Below are 20,118 nucleotides of genomic sequence, written 5' to 3'. Positions count from 1 at the left end.
TTCTTGCTAAAATATTTTAAAGCTTGAAAAATGTATGTTAAACTTATATTAATTTCCATGACTTTTGATAAATAATATTAATGCATTTTATTTAAAGGTGAAATTGATGAAAAAAAAAAAGATGAAAAAAGGGTAAAAATACAAGAAAAACAATATAAGAAATATAATAAACAACATTAATTCAGCATTAACAAAATATAATGCAAGGATTACAATTAAAAAGAGTTTTAAATTTTCCGGGCCTAGAAATCACACTCTCTCATATTTTTTTAAGTAAAAACTAGTTAATTAAAATCAGCTATAATTCAAGCTGTAAGCTAATATCTTTTTTATCTGATTTTAAATCATTTTAAGTCATGGACATTTGAGAACCGCTAAAGAAAACAGTCAAACACGTGCAAATAATTTTTTTTTATTGCAAATTATACATTTGCATCATTCAAGACAACATGAGAAACAAACACACTGAACACTCGACTGATGATTGAACAAATGATGAACCACAAGAAATCTAAAAGGTGAACTTCTGACTTGATCCACTGATGGTTTAATTCACAACATCAACATGTCAGTCACGTCAAGAAGAGATTATGATCTGATAACAGAGAAACACACTGAACCAACAGAGAAATCATTTCGAACGAATCACGAGACCATCAGCATTTCATATTTTCCTTTAAATAAAGCAGACATTTCAACACTGCTAAAGTGAACATGTGCAAAGCCATCATAGATGACAAAGAACATTTGCACGGCAATTAAAAGAAAAGCGCGTCGAACTGTGATCGGTGAGCGAATGCATTTGGTGAAGATTTTAAAAACACAAGATTCATAAAACATTTCTGAGGTTTATGAGGCACAAATCTTGTTCCTCCTTTCATACAGCCAGAACAAAACATAAAAATATTTAATTTCTACTTTAGTCCATTAAGTTCTATAACAAAATAAACATGATACACTGCAAAAAATCATGTTCTTCCTCAGTTCTTCCTCCTCAAATATCTAAACATTCTTAAATCAAGATACATTTACTGGAGAAACAAAATGACTGAAGATATTAAGACTTGTTTACTGAGAAAATGTATCAAAATTAAGTGCATTTTCTTGCTTAAAACAAGAAAAATATCTGCCAGTGAACTTAATTCAAAGAGAAAATGAGATTATTTTTCTGACTCCATCGGCAGATATTTTCTTGTTTTAAGTACAAACTCACTTAAATTTTTAGAAAACATTCTGTGTTATTTTGCTTTTCCAGTAAATGCATCTTGATTTAAGAATGTTTAGATATTTGTGCTGGAAAACGAGACAGAAACACTGAGGAAGAACATGATGTTTTTGCAGTGTGATTATGTATCTGCTTTGAAGTGAAGTCGATCTGGATCCTTCAGTTCAGATTCGCTCCCAGAGCTGCAGCAACTGACTTCCTGCCTGAGGCTCCAACTCCTGTTCAACACACAAATCACACATTCACACCATCATCATGACCGTCACAGTCTGAGAGAGCTGCACGATTCATCGTTAAAAGATCACAATCTCGACTGAAACACCCTTGTGATCTTATTCCTAAATGACAGTGATTCGGCTAGAGAGAGTCGTTGTCATGAATGGATATGAAACGGCTTCTTTTTAACCGCACAGTTTCATTATTTCTGTCTTACAATCATTCAGATGATCACAGAAGTACTGGAAAAAACGTTTATAGTTCAGATATAATCACTGATGTCTGCTGTAGTGATCAAAATAGAGCGATTCACCTTTTGAAAGCAACTTGATGCTTCGAATAAAGATTGTATCAATTACATCATTTCACCAGTAGGTGGCGACAAGTGAATTAAAAAATGTATTTCACATCGAATCATTCATTAAAAAGATTCATTCAAAAACGCTAATTTCTCCAGTAATGAAACAAGTGAAGTCTTTATGAGTGAGTCATTGAATCATTCATTAAAAAGATTCATTCAAAAATGCTGATTCATCCAGTAATGAAACAAGTATTTATGAGTCATTGAATCATTCGCTCAACCCGATCAGTTTCTCCAGAATCGTGCAGCTCAGAGGTGTAAAGAGTACCAGAAAAGTAAAAGTAGAGAATCCTTGCAGTGAAAATGTCTCCATTACACTGTAGTGAGCAACTGGAGTATTGGAGTAAAGAGTAGAGAGTGTAAGAGTAAAGTAGAGAATAAAAGTTGCTAATATCTTTGATACTCAGCATTTCCAGCCCTGATGACTGTGACACACACCTGTCCGTCTCGGCTGATCTGGACTCTCTTGTTGTCGTTCCAGGGGTTCAGCAGCTGCTGCGTGAGCTGGAAGGGCAGATTCTCTTTACGGACCCATTCCACACCGAACACACCGCCCAGACCGACCGAACCCCAGTCCAGACACCTCTCGCCGCTGATCGCTGACGTCATGCGCGCGTAACCCTGACACACACACACACACACACACGCTTAATATTCAGCAATATGACTGACACTATCAGAGAAGAAACAATCTTGAACTGAAGAATGACACTATTAGATCATTTCCATGAAGGAGCAGCGGTGGATGTTTGTCTTCACTCCACACACCTGGAAGTGTCCGGATCCCTGAACGGAGAAGATGAGGAAGACGGCGCTGCTCTCGTGAAAAGCTCGGGTGAGTTTGTGCTCGTTGTTGGGCGTCGTGGACCAGATTCCCCTCTGCTGAGACAGCTCGATGTTCCTCACGTTGCTGCTCTTCATGATGAAGTATCGCACACAGGAGCGCAGCGGCCGCGGGGACGGAGACGGAGACGTGCAGCTCTGGATCACAAACACATGTTCAATTCACACCAGGATAGAGGACAGTCTCTAAATCAATCCCTCTAGCGCCATCAACTGTCCAAAGTTTCACTAACATTTATGCTAATAACTTTTGAACCCTAAGGGCTAGAAACAAAATAATTTATATAAACAAATAATAATAAACATTTTTTTTCCCTCTGAATCCTTGTCTCCAGACGATTTGATTGCATGCTATGACATCGTTTTCCGTCATGAGAATTTTTCCGCCATTTTGAATTTTGTGAAAAACCTACTTTTTTTAACTCCTCATAGGCCGATCATCTTCAGACGATGCCCACAAAAAGTTGTGAAATTCAAGTAACTCATGAACAAATTTTTTTGTAACGCTTGTGAAAATAGATGTAAGGCTGTATCTCCGCAATGCTCTTTCATATTCAGACCAAACTTGGTACGTCATCACAAGCATGACCTGAGACTACATGCTGCGTTTCGGCACAGCGCCACCTACTGGTCGGGAGATTAAAAAAATAGCTATTTTCGAATTATATCCAATCTTCCATATCGGCCATTTTGAATTTTGTAGTAAAATGCTGTTTTACTAAACGAAACACATTGCGAAACTCGGTGTGGGTCATCGGTACGATGCCCTGAAGGAGTCTGAGAAGTTTCAGACCGGCGCCACCTAGTGGTGAAAAAAATATTAACATGCTTATAACTTTGGATCTAAGGCCTTTCTGTACTCAATCATTCTCTCTCTCCACGACATGCGAAAAACTTCGTTTTGTTTTCTTCTAGCTGCACTCCATTTTACTGGCAGCTCTCTTAAGAGCCCGAGTGTACTCGTTGTACCACGGCGTTGGATTAGTTTCCTTAATCTTCTTTAAGCGCAGAGGAGCAACTGCGTCACGCTTATGGGACACACACAAAAAAAAGCAGTGGGACTGCGCCACTTGGTGGCGCTATAATTGAACAAAACATGAAATTGGCTCTAACTATACAGTCCTGTTGGTCTGATTGACTTCAAAACTGACATGCAGCGTCTTTGTCTCAGTTGCTATCATAGTCCATTATGACAATGTTGGTCTGCTGCTAGCTTTCTTGTTGGCCCCTTAATTCTCTTAATTGATGTATCACATCAATTATGCTGTTAATTACCACAGACAATCATTTATGATCAGCAGTTCACAAACTTTTTGACTCAAAGAGCATCCATTGTCCAACACAATATTCAAAAACAGGGAAATACTGCTGTAATTATGACCAAGCTGCTTGTTTTCAGTCTTTTTGGTAACATTTTACAACTTAGCAAATACCACAAATAAAAATAAATACATTACATACATATTATATTTAGAAGTAAAATGTTCTGTGTAAATCAGGTGAATGATAAATGAACAAACCTTCAGAATATAGATGTGAATAAACTGTAAAGTTTGTGTGTGTGAAGCTGCTGAAGTGGAGATTTCTGAATTGAAATCCACAGACGCAAGTGGATGAAGTGTAATAAAATAAACACTTAAATGTGTGTATGAATGTTTTCTTTCCACTCGTCTGAATAGCCTAAAACTGACCAGTGCATGAAAAAACAACGGCCAAAACGAGCCCTAAACCCATGAGCGTCACATACTTTTCCTGAGGAGGGGGACGAGGGGCCGTCAGCGCTCTTGAAGGGGACGAGCTCGTCTCCCAGCTGCTTTGAGTGAAGCGCTCTGTGATTCTTCATTTGAGACGCCAGCCGAGGTCTGCGGGAAACACACACACACACACACATCAGATGAAGACGCCAGCGCTGTCTGCGTCCAGATGAGGGCGCTAACACGCACCTGTCCGGGCTGGGCGGCTCCTCCGGCTGCTCCGGGTCCCTGCGGCCGGCGCTCTTGCAGGAGGCCGTCTGCGGGGCTTCGTCAGAGTTCATGGGTCGAGGTCTCTGGCCGATGCCGGTGGGCTGCTGGAGGCCTGTGACCTGCTCCTCGGCCGACAGCACCGACACCAGCGTACGGATGGTGGCCTCGTCCAGCTGAGAGCAGGCTTTAGACGGAGAGCGAATCCGCCGCAGGAACAAGCTCTGCCAGCGCTGCCTGAGGCCGAACACCAGCTCCGCCATCTGCAGCGAGGAAACATGTGATGAGTTATACAGTAAAACAGAGGTACATTTGATTGTATTATGTTTTTATTCATTTATTTTTTTCCATTTTAATTATATTGTTTTTTATGTTTATAGTATAGTAGTAGTAGTAGTAGTAGTATAGTAGTAATCATTCCAAAAAGTATGAAAGTATGAAATTGAATAATTAAAAACTGACAAGGAGATAGTATAATTATAGACAGAAAGTCATAATGTAAAATATAGATTTTATTTTGGTTTATTTTGTTGTATATTGCTGTTATTCATTAATTTCTTTCATTTTATTCATATTATTAAAACATTTTAATGTATTATTTTTAAAGTAAAATAATCATTCCAAAAAGTATTTTGACATTAAATAATTGAAAACGGACACAGAGATAGTATAATTATGTAAATTTAGATTTTATTTGGTATATTTTTATTGTAAATTGTTATTCTTTTTTTTTATATATATAATATTTTAATATTTAAAAAAAAAAAAAATTTGTAAATTGAAAACTGACACAGAGATATTATAATTATAGACAGAAATTCATAATGTAAAATATAGATTTTATTAGTTTTTTAGTATTTAGTTTAGTTGTATTGTTATTAATTTATTTTTTATTTTAGTTATATTATTTTATATTTTTATGATATTTTAATATATTGTTATTATTATTATTATTATTGTAAAATAATCTAATAATTAAAAAAAAAAAATTAAACTGAATAATTGAGATAGTATAATGATAGAAATTCATAATGAAAAATATAGATTTTATTTGGTTTATTTTATTGTATATTGTTGTTATTCATTATTTTTTTCATTTTATTTATATTATTAAAACATTTTAATGTATTATTTTTAAAGTAAAATAATCATTCCAAAAATGATTTTGACATTAAATAATTGAAAACGGACACAGAGATAGTATAATTATGTAAATATAGATTTTATTTGGTATATTTTTATTATTAATTAATTAATTAATTGTTATTCATTTTATTTATTTTATTTTTTTTATAATATTTTAATATTTTTTTAAAATATTTTTGTATAATAATCATTCCAAAAAGTATTTTGAAATTGAATAATTGAAAACTGACACAGAGATATTATAATTATAGACAGAAATTCATAATGTAAAATATAGATTTTATTAGTTTTTTTAGTATTTAGTTTAATAGTTTTATTGTTATTAATTTATTTTTTATTTTAGTTATATTATTTTATATTTTTATGATATTTTAATATATTGTTATTATTATTATTGTAAAATAATCATTTAAAAAATATTTTGAAACTGAATAATTGAAAAATGAGATAGTATAATGATAGAAATTCATAATGAAAAATATAGATTTTATTTGGTTTATTTTACTGTATATTGTTGTTATTAATTAATTTCTTTTCATTTCATTTATATTATTTTATAAAAAAATTTAATGTATTAGTTTTATAGTAATCATTCCAAAAAGGATTTTGACATTAAATAATTGACAACTGACACAGAGATAGTATAATTATGTAAATATAGATTTTATTTGGTCTATTTTTATTGTAAATTGTTATTCATTTTATATATATTATTATTTATTTTTTATATATATATATTTGTTTTGTAAAATAATCATTCCAAAAAGTATTTTGAAATTGAATAATTGAAAACTGAAACAGAGACATTATAATTATAGACAGAAATTCATAATGTAAAATATAGATTTTATTTGGTTTTTGGTATTTAGATTTATTATATATTGTTGTTAATTATTTTTTATTTTAGTTATATTATTTTATATTTTTATGATATTTTAATATATTGTTGTTATTATTATTATTGTAAAATAATCATTTAAAAAGTATTTTGAAACTAAATAATTGAAAAATGAGATAGTATAATGACAGACAGAAATTCATTATGAAAAATATAGATTTTATTTGCTTTATTTTATTTTATATTGTTATTCATTTTTATTTTATTTTATTCTTATTATCTAATACTTTTAATTTTTAATATTTATTATGTTATTATTAATTACTGCGACTTATTTTTTACAGTACAATATTATATGCCATTAAAAAGACTGCTAATTAAATAAGAATAACTCTCGTTTAGAACAAAAACTAGTAGTACGTAAATGTATTATAATAATATCTCGTAACAACACTGAAACTCTCAGGCGTGTCCGAGACACTGTGGCACTGATTACACAAAATAATGACTACATCGAGATCTAATCTCAGAGAATCATGAGTATCATCCAGCCCTGGCCCTCAGCGCTGTCAGCTGCATGCGTGTCACTTCATCAGAGACTGAGTGATGTTGATTGAGCAGAACGAACGGCACCTCTCGGTCCAGTTTGAAGTTGAGCCACTCGTCGATGCTGATGTGAGCCAGACGAGCGCTGGACCGATCCTCCATCTCGCTGTCACTGCTCTCGTTCACACCGTCAGCGGCTGAAATATATACAGAATGACCTCAGTTTGAACTACAAACACACTGTTTTAGGTTTAGGTTTGCTGTCGATCAGTTCTGGTCACCTGCTCTGTGTTCCTGCAGGGCGGAGCTCGGGAGTTTAGCACATCCTCCGAATATGGCCACGGTCAGGGGCGTGACCGCAGAGCAGCATCTGATGCTGGCGATCCTGTGAGCGCGCGTCATCTCATCGTAAATCAGCCAATCGGTGGGCAGGGACTCCACTGCTGCTGTCTGACCATTGGCTGGAGGGATCTGGATACAGAGAAGAACTATTATGAATCTATCTGAAGAATATGAAAATATCAAAATATATGAGCAGAACAGGGCTGGTTCTGATTGGCTCCTCTCACGCTCACGGACCTTCTTGTACGGTGGCTGGCTCAGGACGGACGTCGGGTGGAGCCGAACCTTCTTCTCTTTGGAGCCCATGAGGGTCAGGCTGTCCCGCTCCACATGGATCAGGTTGGGATACATGCCGGCGACCAGCGCAGCCTTGACCACGGCCCAGTTCTCCGAGTTCTGATTGACATCCCGGATGTCGCCGCCGCCCCTCGCTCGCACGAAACCTGACGAGACAAACTGTCGTGAATCACCTGGAGCAGTTTTGTTTGGGTTCACGGCGCAGAACTCTTACCTGTCGCTCGAAGCTGTCCCAAAAGCTGCGTCCGCATCCCCACGATGATCTCCATGGTGGCCTGAGAGAGGAAGTTCTTCTCGCAGAAAGCTCTTTCCCAGCCGTCACTGCGAGCTTTCTGCCACGCCTGCAGAGATCAACAAGAACAAGAACAAAAGTCAACTTCTCAACTACTGTTGCCCACAAGAAATGCCTGCTTTTACAAGAACTAATTCAAAACAAAAACTATAACAGTATATAAATGATACTAAACTATATAGAGATATGAAAACCCAAAAACTAATAAAAATGACAAAAACACAACAAAATTGCTAAAACTTTAAAATTCAAATGGAAAATATAAAAAATAATTAAAGCTGCAAGCAGCATTTACCGGGGTTCAAGCATTTAAGGCCTTTAAGCATATAAAAAGGTATTATATTTTATTCAGCAAGCATGTAAACATTTAGATCACAGATGGAAAAGACCATTTACAGCCAATACAGGCAATTCAGTAAGGAAAAACATGGTTTTTCAAGGTTTTTTGACAGTTATAGCGCCACCTATTGCCCGATCTTGGGTGTCCTCAGAGTGTGTCCATAAATATGCGTGTTACTTTTGGTGAAAATATCTCATTTCGTTTTGAAGTTATAGATACTTTTATATATAAGTATATGTGAGATCATAAAAAATGACCCATGAGCGACTTTAATTGGATTTTTTTGCCACTTCCTATCAAAATTTTGAAATTTGGGCTTTGACATGTAGTAAACCAGCTTAGGTTCCGTGTTTCCCACGGTGGTTTTGTCTTAATCGGACTGATGGTTTCAAAGATATTTGCAAAAGTTTTTTAAGCGCTAAATCACAACGTTGCACAAACCATAAGCTGAAAACTGGCATGTTTGGTATCGTTGGACTCGGAAAGGTTTCAGGAGTCTAAAGATGTGAAAATAAGTCAACCACATCCAAAGTTATATACATATTCAGCCAAAACCATTAAAAATATATGTTTTTTTTAAAGCTTTTTAACAGTTATAGCGCCACCTATGGTCCGATCTCCATAAAAGTTGGATGTGCTCAGTTAATTTCGTGAAGTTCTGAGTTTTCGTTTAGGATTTATAGGCTTTTGAGTATATTTTGCCATGCCTATTTTCTAAATGACCCTGTTATAGCGACCCAAAGGGTAAAGTTCAACTTTTTTTTTTGATAATTATTGATCTAGAGAATCCAGAGAATTGTCCAGCACTGGTTTTGTTCAGATCGGGCGAAAAACCTAGGACTAGCTTGCAAAAGTAGGAATTTTACATATTCGCGAATAATTAATGAATGATTTGATTGACAGCATTGGTTCTTGAGGCAAAGTTGTTCAGCATGAGGAGATCTATCATATGATATGCATATGATACCACATGATTACAGATTCATAAAACTCGTTAGCGCCAACTAGTGGCCGATTTCTTTCAAAATTCTTACAGACCTCTAGGACCATGAGTCGATCATGCCCACTGAATTTTTTGTTCCGATCGGCCTCCATTAACCTTGTCTAATAGGTGCTCAAACTTCATTGGTCAATGGCGGCCATGTTTTTTTGAGATACGCCAATGTCCACATAAACCATCATGCCCCCTTGGACCAAGACACTGCATGCCAAATTTCAAGTCGATCGGACTAACGGTTGCGTAGTTACAGAGTTTTTTTCATGTTATAGCGCCACCAAGTGTAAAAACCACATACTGTGACCAAAGATTGAGCCCCTACACATGTGTACCGAGTTTGGTAAATATATCTCATTTCGTTCTCGAGTTATAGCCATTTTAGTAAAAGTGGCTCCGCCCACATCATACGTTTTGGCGCCCCTTAGCGACCGTAAATCGAAATTCCAACTTTTTTTGATAATCATTATATCTCCAGAGAGCATTTCTGCACTGGTTTGGTTCCGATCAGTCAAAAAACCTAGAATTAGTTCGTAAAAGTAGGTTTTGGACAAAATTCAAAATGGCGGAAAATTTTCTCAGGCGGAAATAAAATCTGAGATATATGTTTTGTCTATCTTGAGCCAAGAATTACAATGATATCGAGTCTACGACAAACGGTCTATGAGAGATTTTGAACTTTTGATTGCTGTAGCGCCACCTATTGGCCGATTGGGATCATACTCCGTCAGCCGATCATCTGGCAAAGTTTCAAGTCTCTAGGCCTTTCGGTTTGGTCTGCATGATTCGTTTCACGGCGGAAGAAAAATAATAAAAATCCTTACAATTACAAGAGAGTTTCAACCCCTAAAAACTATTCAGTATTTCACTGACGCTCGGTCACGGCTGACACCAGAGAGCAGCCATTGAAAGTGTTTTGCTCACTGACAGTAGATATTACAGTAAACTCCTGTCCTGACGCTGTCTGACCTGAAAGGCCCGGAGCAGAGCCATGTGGTCGCTGAAGGTGTTGGCCGTGAAGCGTTTCCGGCACAGCATGGCCACGCGCTTCTGAGCGGCCTGAGCGGGCAGAACGAACGGGTCTCTGTGGGCCAGCGTGCAGGCGATGGTGAGGATGGGGTCCAAACACTTCAGCACCACCGCACACAGAACCATCTTCCCTAAATGCGGCTCCACGGGCAGGTCGGCCAGGTGATATCCCAGCTCCGTCAGGTTCTCCCAGGGGTCCATGGCGTCGATGGTCTGCCACATGAAAGACTGATCACTAAAATACTTTTATTTCATGATTTCAATATAGAGTTCATGATGCAGAATGTTGGTTGGTTGATTAAACTTATCTGAGCAATCCAAATGAATCCGATTTCATATTGTTATATTCACATTTACATGTGCATTACGTCTATTCCAAATAAACCTTCAGAGCACGTGCAGCGACGCATCTAAATAATGACCTTCAGCATCTGTACAGCGTGTTTAATGGTGTGCAGGTGCGGCGGCTCCGGCGCTTTAGACAGGAACTCAGCGATCGGGCAGGTGATGGGAGCCAGAAGTTTAGTGTGCAGACACAGCTCCTGAGAAACACACACACACATATTTACAAAATAACACAAAAATGTTGCTTTTTTAAAGGTTCTTAATGTTGTTTTAAAGTTCATCACACACACTCAAGGTCAAAAACACTAATTTCCTCATGATATCCACTGCAGCATCAGCTCTCTAAATCTAATTCTGACATTCAGTTGCAGGAAAAAGTATGTGAACCACTTGCAGAATCTGTGAAAATGTGAAAAATGTTAACAAAATAAGAGAGATCATTCAAAATGCATGTTATTTTTTGTTTAGTACTGTCCTGAGTAAGATATTTTACATAAAAGATGTTTACATTTAGTCAAAAAATAGCTGAATTTATTAAAATGACCCCATTCATAAGTATGTGAAGCATTGATTCTCAATACTGTGTGTGGTCACCTGATGATCCACGACTGTTTGTGTGTTTTGTGATGGTTGTTCATGAGTCTCTTGTTTGTTCTGAGCAGTTAAACTGAGCTCTGTTCTTCAGAAAAATCCTCCAGATCCTGCAGATCATCAGTTTTCCAGCATCTTCTGCATATTTGAACCCTTTCCAGCAGTGACTGAATGATTTTGAGATTCGTCTTTTCACACTGAGGACGACTGAGGGACTCAAACTCAACTATTAAAAAAGGTTCAAACATTCACTGATGCTCCAGAAGGAAACATGATGCATTAAGAGTCGGGGGGTGAACACTTTTGAATTTGAAGATCAAGGTAAATTGTATTTAATTTGTCTTCCGGGAAACATGAAAGTATCTTCTGTTGCTTCCGAAGGGCAGTACTAAATGAAAAACAATGATAGTTAAACAAAATAAGAAAAATTGTGACATCTTCATCCTGTTCAAAAGTGTTCACCCCTCGACTCTTAATGCATCGTGTTTCCTTCTGGAGCATCAGTGAATGTTTGAACCTTTTTTAATAGTTGAGTTTGAGTCCCTCAGTCGTCCTCAGTGTGAAAAGATGAATCTCAAAATCATTCAGTCACTGCTGGAAAGGGTTCAAATACGCAGAAGATGCTGGAAAACTGAAGAATCTGCAGGATCTGGAGGATTTTTCTGAAGAACAGAGCTCAGTTTAACTGCTCAGGACAAACAAGAGACTCATGAACAACCATCACAAAACACACAAACAGTCGTGGATCATCAGGTGACCACACACAGTATTGAGAATCAATGCTTCACATACTTATGAATGGGGTTATTTTAATAAATTCAGCTATTTTTTGACTATATGTGAACATCTTTTATGTAAAATATCTTACTCAGGACAGTACTAAACAAAAAATAACATGCACTTTGTATGATCTCCCTTATTTTGTTAAAATTATTCACACTTTCACAGATTCTGCAAGTGGTTCACTTACTTTTTCTTGCAAATGTATATAAGTGACCCTGGAGCACAAAACCAGTCATAAGTCGCACGGGCATATTTGTAGCAATAGGCAACTTTATTGGTCAAAATGAGCGATTTTTCTTTTATGCCAAAAATCATTAGGATATTAAGTAAAGATCATGTTCCATGAAGATAATTGGTAAATTTTCTACAGTAAATATATAAAAAATGTATTTTTGTGAGTGGATACACATTGCTAAGGACTTCATTTGGACAACTTTAAAGGTGATTTTCTCAATATTTTGAATTTTGCACCCTCAGATTCCAGATAGTTGTATCTCAGCCAAATATTATCAAGCTTATTTATTCAGCTTTCAGATGATGTAAAAAACTGACCCTGACTGGTTTTGTGGTCCAGGGTCACACAATGATGTGGTTTGTGTACTTGTGTGTGTGTGTGTACTTGTGTGTTTGTGTGTGTGTGTGTGTGTGTGTGTGTACCTGTAGAGGCATGCGCAGCAGCTGTGGAATCTGATGTTCCAGCATGTTGTTGAACCTCAGACGGCTGAAGAGATGGAAACAGATCCCAGGTCTGCAGCGGCCCGCTCTAAACAACAAACCCACGTCTCCATCAGTTCTGCAATCAGACGCTTGTCATGTTCAGGACTCTAGATGGACGGTGACGTACCTGCCCTTCCTCTGCAGAGCGCTGGCCTTCGATATCCACACCATCTTCAGCATCGTCACGTTATTCAGAGCGTCATACGCTTTCTGCAGCACAACGTATAACGGTTTCATTCTAGAGCAGGAGTTTAAGTTACTGTGCATTGATAAAAGTTGGCAGCTTTTGCACTTCAGTCCAGTGATATTGAACTCAAACAGATTTCTGAGCAGAAGACATTACATCATATGCAGTTTTTAACGTTAATGTGTCACTAATAATAGCAGAAAATACTTGATGACAAAAACAACACTGTTGACTGTAGTCAAAATAGACTGTGCAGTAATATAGAAATAAGATCATTTACAAAATATTTTATTATTTAATTTACAATATTATTATTGTTTATATTAGCATTATTATATGTAATTATATGTAATGAACATGTCACTGACATTAGCTGGAGAAAAATACCCAAACCTCTTTAACTTTGCCGGAGTCGATGACGAACACAACATCGTTGACTGTGATGCTGGTCTCTGCGATGTTGGTGGAGAGGATCTGCAGATTGAGATGAGGCTGTTTGAGATGTTTTCATCTACAGGAGTCTGTGTGAAGCTTATAGAAGTAAGAGGAAGAGATACGCACAATCTTGCGAACACCTTTAGGAGTGTTCTTCAAAACCTTCTTCTGGTCTGACGTCTGCATACTGGAGTGAAGTATGAAGACCTGAAACCTGACGACGCACAGTTCCTCAGACAATCAGTACATTTCAAATAATTAAAAATAACAAGCTTTTTAACCTTGGTCACACTGACAAGTATGGAAGCTTGTTTCTGCCATGGAATAAACAATGAAAAAAGGTATTTGTGACTTTTTATCTTGTAATTCAGACATTTTTCTTAGAATACCGAGTTTATATCCCACAATTCTGACTTTATATCTCGCAATTCCAAGTTTATGTCTCACAATTCCGAGTTCATATCTCGCAATTCCGAGTTCATATCTCGCAATTCCGAGTTCATATCTCGCAATTCCAAGTTTATATCTCACAATTCCGAGTTTATATCTTACAATTCCGAGTTTACACCTCACAATTCCGAGTTCATATCTCACAATTCCGAGTTCATATCTCACAATTCCGAGTTCATATCTCACAATTCCGAGTTCATATCTCGCAATTCCAAGTTTATATCTCACAATTCCAAGTTTATATCTCACAATTCCGAGTTTATATATCTCGCAATTCCGAGTCCATATCTCGCAATTCCGAGTTCATATCTCGCAATTCCGAGTTTATATCTCACAATTGACTTTATTTCACGCAATTCCGAGTTTATATCTCGCAATTCCAAGTTCATATTTCGCAATTCCGAGTTCATATCTCGCAATTCCGAGTTCATATTTCGCAATTCCGAGTTCATATCTCGCAATTCCAAGTTTATATCTCACAATTGACTTTATTTCACGCAATTCCGAGTTCATATTTCGCAATTCCGAGTTCATATCTCGCAATTCCGAGTTTATATCTCACAATTGACTTTATTTCACGCAATTCCGAGTTTATATCTCGCAATTCCGAGTTCATATTTCGCAATTCCGAGTTCATATCTCGCAATTCCGAGTTCATATTTCGCAATTCCGAGTTCATATCTCGCAATTCCAAGTTCATATCTCGCAATTCCATGTTTATATCTCGCAATTCCGAGTTCATATCTCACAATTCCAAGTTTATATCTCGCAATTCCGAGTTTATATCTCACAATTCGGACTTTCTTTTACACAATTTCGAGTTTACACCTCACAATTCCGAGTTTATCTCACAATTCCGAGTTCATATCTCGCAATTCCGAGTTCATATCTCGCAATTCCAAGTTCATATCTCGCAATTCCGAGTTCATATCTCGCAATTCCGAGTTTATATCTCGCAATTCCGAGTTCATATCTCGCAATTCCGAGTTCATATCTCGCAATTCCGAGTTCATATCTCGCAATTCCAAGTTCATATCTCGCAATTCCGAGTTCATATCTCGCAATTCCGAGTTTATATCTCACAATTCCGAGTTTATATCTTACAATTCCGAGTTTACACCTCACAATTCCGAGTTCATATCTCACAATTCCGAGTTCATATCTCACAATTCCGAGTTCATATCTCGCAATTCCAAGTTTATATCTCACAATTCCAAGTTTATATCTCACAATTCCGAGTTTATATATCTCGCAATTCCAAGTCCATATCTCGCAATTCCGAGTTCATATCTCGCAATTCCGAGTTTATATCTCGCAATTCCGAGTTTATATCTCACAATTGACTTTATTTCACGCAATTCCGAGTTTATATCTCGCAATTCCGAGTTCATATTTCGCAATTCCGAGTTCATATCTCGCAATTCCGAGTTCATATTTCGCAATTCCGAGTTCATATCTCGCAATTCCAAGTTCATATCTCGCAATTCCATGTTCATATCTCGCAATTCCGAGTTCATATCTCACAATTCCAAGTTTATATCTCGCAATTCCGAGTTTATATCTCACAATTCGGACTTTCTTTTACACAATTTCGAGTTTACACCTCACAATTCCGAGTTTATCTCACAATTCCGAGTTCATATCTCGCAATTCCGAGTTCATATCTCGCAATTCCAAGTTCATATCTCGCAATTCCAAGTTCATATCTCGCAATTCCAAGTTCATATCTCGCAATTCCAAGTTCATATCTCGCAATTCCGAGTTCATATCTCGCAATTCCGAGTTCATATCTCGCAATTCCAAGTTCATATCTCGCAATTCCGAGTTTATATCTCACAATTCTGACTTTATTTCATGCAATTTCGAGTTCATATCTCGCAATTCCGAGTTTATAACTCACAATTCGGACTTTATTTTACGCAATTTCGAGTTTACACCTCACAATTCCGAGTTTATATCTCACAATTCTGACTTTATTTCATGCAATTTCGAGTTCATATCTCGCAATTCCGAGTTTATATCTCACAATTCGGACTTTCTTTTACACAATTTCGAGTTTACACCTCACAATTCCGAGTTTATCTCACAATTCCGAGTTCATATCTTGCAATTCCGAGTTCATATCTCGCAATTCCAAGTTCATATCTCGCAATTCCAAGTTCATATCTCGCAATTCCGAGTTTATATCTCGCAATTCCGAGTTCATATCTCGCAATTCCGAGTTCATATCTCGCAATTCCAAGTTCATATCTCGCAATTCCGAGTTTATATCTCACAATTCTGACTTTATTTCATGCAATTTCGAGTTCATATCTCGCAATTCCGAGTTCATATCTCGCAATTCCGAGTTTATATCTCGCAATTCCGAGTTCATATCTCGCAATTCCAAGTTCATATCTCGCAATTCCAAGTTCATATCTCGCAATTCCGAGTTTATATCTCGCAATTCCGAGTTTATAACTCACAATTCGGACTTTATTTTACGCAATTTCGAGTTTACACCTCACAATTCCGAGTTTATCTCACAATTCCGAGTTCATATCTCGCAATTCCGAGTTCATATCTCGCAATTCCAAGTTCATATCTCGCAATTCCAAGTTCATATCTCGCAATTCCAAGTTCATATCTCGCAATTCCGAGTTTATATCTCACAATTCTGACTTTATTTCATGCAATTTCGAGTTTATATCTCACAAATCCGAGTTTACACCTCACAATTCCGAGTTTATATCTCACAATTCCGAGTTTATCTCACAATTCCGAGTTCATATCTCGCAATTCCGAATTCATATCTCGCAATTCCAAGTTCATATCTCGCAATTCCAAGTTCATATCTCGCAATTCCAAGTTTATATCTCACAATTCTGACTTTATTTCACGCAATTTCGAGTTTATATCTCACAAATCCGAGTTTACACCTCACAATTTCGAGTTTACATCTCACAATTCCGAGTTTACACCTCACAATTCCGAGTTTATATCTCACAATTCCGAGTTCATGTCTTGCAATTCCCAGTTTATATCTCACAATTCTGACTTTATTTCACACAATTCCGAGTTCATATCTTGCAATTCCGAGTTTATTTCCCACAATTCTGACTTTATTTCACGAAATTCCAAGTTTACATCTCACAATTCCGAGTTTATTTTCCGCAATTCTGGCTTTATTTCATGCAATTCCGAGTTTACTTCTCAGAATTGTACGTTTATTTACCACAATTCGAAGTTTATATCTCGCAATTCTGACTTTTTTTAATCAGAAATGCAAGATATAAACTCGGAATTGCAAGAAAACAGAATTCTGAGATATAAACTCACAACTAAAAAGTGAAATTTTTTATCTCACAATTCTGACTTTATTTCACGCAATTCCGAGTTTACACCTCACAATTCCGAGTTTATATCTCACAATTCCGAGTTCATATCTCACAATTCTAAGTTTATATCTCACAATTCTGACTTTATTTCACACAATTCCGAGTTTACATCTCACAATTCCGAGTTTATATCTCGCAATTCCGAGTTTATATCTCACATTTCTGACTTTATTTCACGCAATTTCGAGTTTATATCTCACAATTCCAAGTTTATTTCCCACAATTCTGACTTTATTTCACGAAATTCCAAGTTTACATCTCACAATTCTGAGTTTATTTTCCGCAATTCTGGCTTTATTTCATGCAATTCCGAGTTTACTTCTCAGAATTGTACGTTTATTTACCACAATTCGAAGTTTATATCTCGCAATTCTGACTTTTTTTAATCAGAAATGCAAGATATAAACTCGGAATTGCAAGAAAACAGAATTCTGAGATATAAACTCACAACTAAAAAGGGTAATTGCAACTTTTTAATCACACAATTCTGACTTTATTTTCCACATTTCTGAGTTTTTAACTCGCAATTCTCTTTTTCTTTCTATCAGAAATGCAAGATATAAACTTGTAAAAAAAAAAAAAAATCTGAATTCTGAGACACAAACTCACAACTAAATAGGGTAATTGCAACTTTTTCTCTCACAATTCTGACATTTTAATTTACTTTTTTGCTCTGAATTGTGAGATATAAACTTGCAATTACCGTTTTTTAGTGGTGGAAACAAGTTTCCATAGAAAACACCCTCTCTAAAACATGAATACATCTATTTTCCTCATAAATGTCTCTGGTCAGATTGCAAGCAATTCTAAAGAAACGAAATGATCGTTCATCAAGTCCAATAACCGTTTCTGCCTCTAGATATTTCTTTTCCTCTGATGTAATCAGGCGAATAGCCAATAGTATCACAGCTCACTTTAAACAATCCAATCAAATCCCACCGGATAAAATCAAGTCCCTTCATGATTTCCAGCTGAATATTGTGCTGGAACAGGAAGGGGACAGACACTACAAACACTCACAGACCTTTGCTGGTGGTCTGAAAACCTTTTATCATCAAAGACGATGCGATCTCTCAGAGAGACTATCTCATCGTAGCCGGGCAGGAATATCAACACCGCGCCTGAGGATGAAAAACAATCAGATGAAAACTGTAATGCCTGCTGCAGATGTGAGCGTTTCATTGAGTTAACAGTCTCACCTTCGTCAGAGCTCTGGCAGATGTTGAAGAGCAGATGCAGGATGAGGTCGAGGTCGACCTTCTCGTCGTCGAAGCTGTGATGATACGCCTTGAGCAGCTCCTGGTCCTCAGAGCTCAGTTCAGATGTGGCTGTCTGGACCAGAGACGACTCGTCCAGCTGACCCGTTTCAACACACCATCTGCACAAACACACACAGCGCACTGTAACACACACAAACACCTTCTGAGAGAGACTGAACATCCTCGTAATGAAGCCAAACGCAGCGCTTACATGTGAGACTCCAGCAGATCTACAGCCTCGGGCTGATTGAAGTGTTTGGCCCAGTCAAGAGCCGTCCTGAAGGACACATCACAGTTAGCAGAAGCTTCAAAACTGCCTTAAAACACTGTTAAATTCAAAAGTTGTATCTGTTAATATTATAATTTTAATAGACCTGAGTGAACATGAACTTGTGTTTTTATTAACTAACATTAACAAATAAATACTCTAACAAATGTTTTGTTCACCATTAATTAATGTTTATGCATTGACTGATGTTAACATGACCTTGTTGTAAATTATTAATGATTTATTTTAGTTATTTTAGTAATTTTAAATAATAATTTTTTTGTGTGTAATTTTGTTGTTTTTTTCTTTTTTAATTATGTTTATATAGTTTTTATTCATTCATTAGTTTTAGTTTATTTAGTTTTAGTCAAGTAAATGAAATGAGAAATGTTGAGAAAAGTTTTTTTTATTTTATTTCAGTTAATGTTTAAAAAACAGCAGTAAAATTTGAGCATTTAATTATGAGTGAGTGAAAAATGGTCATGAAAACGATTAATTTAACAAAATTATTTTAAATGAATAGTTGCATCGGAGGGGAAAATTAAATACTAAATTTTAATCATTTTTAGTCATTTTGTTGTTGTTTTTTTGTCATTTTTTATTTTTTGTTTTAAATATGTCTATTAGTTTTTATCATTTTTTTATTTAATTAGTTTTAGTTTATTTTTAGTACTTCAAGTTAAATTTAAACAAACAATTTGAAATATTGCCCTGACAACTGGTTAAAATAAGTAAATATTTGCCAGTGGGCTCAGAAAAATCTACATAATTCAAATGGAAAACAAGTTTTCATTCACCATTTTGGTTTTGTTTTAAGTGCAAACTCAAGAAAACAAGACTTTAATTTGTCATTTCTCTTCTCCAGTAAATGTATCTTGATCTAAGAATGTTTAGATATTTGTGCTGGAAAACAAGACAGAAACACTGAGGAAGAACAGCGCATGCAACATTTAATGCCATGACTTTATGAATTATTTTTTTTTGCTCTGATTTAAGACCCGCAGAAACCCTGAACTAAACTAACACGAGAAAAGCTGCCTTGACAAATAGCTGAAATAAAATAAGTTTTTTTTATATTTAATTTAATACTATTTTTTTGTATACTATTATAATTTTTGTTAATATTTTGAATTAGATTTAATTTTTATATTTACTGTTTCCACTATAATTTTAGTTAATGTTTGAATCATTTTATTGTTTTTCAATCAATCAATTTTATTTTATTTTTTTTTTAAATATGTCTAGTTTTTATAAATTGTTATTTATTAGCTTTAGT

General features: G+C 36.0%; 1 protein-coding gene across 1 annotated transcript in view; it reads right to left on the bottom strand.

Annotated features, from left to right (window-relative positions):
• Positions 1–396: 396 nt before the first annotated feature.
• Positions 397–20,118, bottom strand: part of LOC125266215 (3'-5' RNA helicase YTHDC2) — a 31,097-nt gene continuing 11,375 nt past the window's right edge. The window contains exons 13-30 of the mRNA XM_048186673.1: positions 18,786–18,851; positions 18,515–18,693; positions 18,340–18,436; positions 13,615–13,702; positions 13,447–13,527; positions 12,994–13,076; positions 12,807–12,912; positions 10,853–10,972; positions 10,371–10,643; positions 7,990–8,116; positions 7,716–7,921; positions 7,418–7,607; positions 7,224–7,333; positions 4,589–4,869; positions 4,393–4,507; positions 2,571–2,783; positions 2,241–2,423; positions 397–1,443 (exon numbers count right to left, since the gene is read on the bottom strand). Coding sequence (XP_048042630.1) covers positions 1,390–1,443; positions 2,241–2,423; positions 2,571–2,783; positions 4,393–4,507; positions 4,589–4,869; positions 7,224–7,333; positions 7,418–7,607; positions 7,716–7,921; positions 7,990–8,116; positions 10,371–10,643; positions 10,853–10,972; positions 12,807–12,912; positions 12,994–13,076; positions 13,447–13,527; positions 13,615–13,702; positions 18,340–18,436; positions 18,515–18,693; positions 18,786–18,851 — 2,572 coding nt within the window. The 3' untranslated portion in view covers positions 397–1,389. The remainder of the gene's footprint in view (positions 1,444–2,240; positions 2,424–2,570; positions 2,784–4,392; positions 4,508–4,588; positions 4,870–7,223; positions 7,334–7,417; positions 7,608–7,715; positions 7,922–7,989; positions 8,117–10,370; positions 10,644–10,852; positions 10,973–12,806; positions 12,913–12,993; positions 13,077–13,446; positions 13,528–13,614; positions 13,703–18,339; positions 18,437–18,514; positions 18,694–18,785; positions 18,852–20,118) is intronic.

This window comes from Megalobrama amblycephala, linkage group LG4, assembly GCF_018812025.1.
Source record: "Megalobrama amblycephala isolate DHTTF-2021 linkage group LG4, ASM1881202v1, whole genome shotgun sequence".
NCBI lineage: Eukaryota > Metazoa > Chordata > Actinopteri > Cypriniformes > Xenocyprididae > Megalobrama > Megalobrama amblycephala.
Note: the sequence above shows the minus strand (reverse complement) of the source record. Positions and strands in the feature narration are given on the sequence as shown.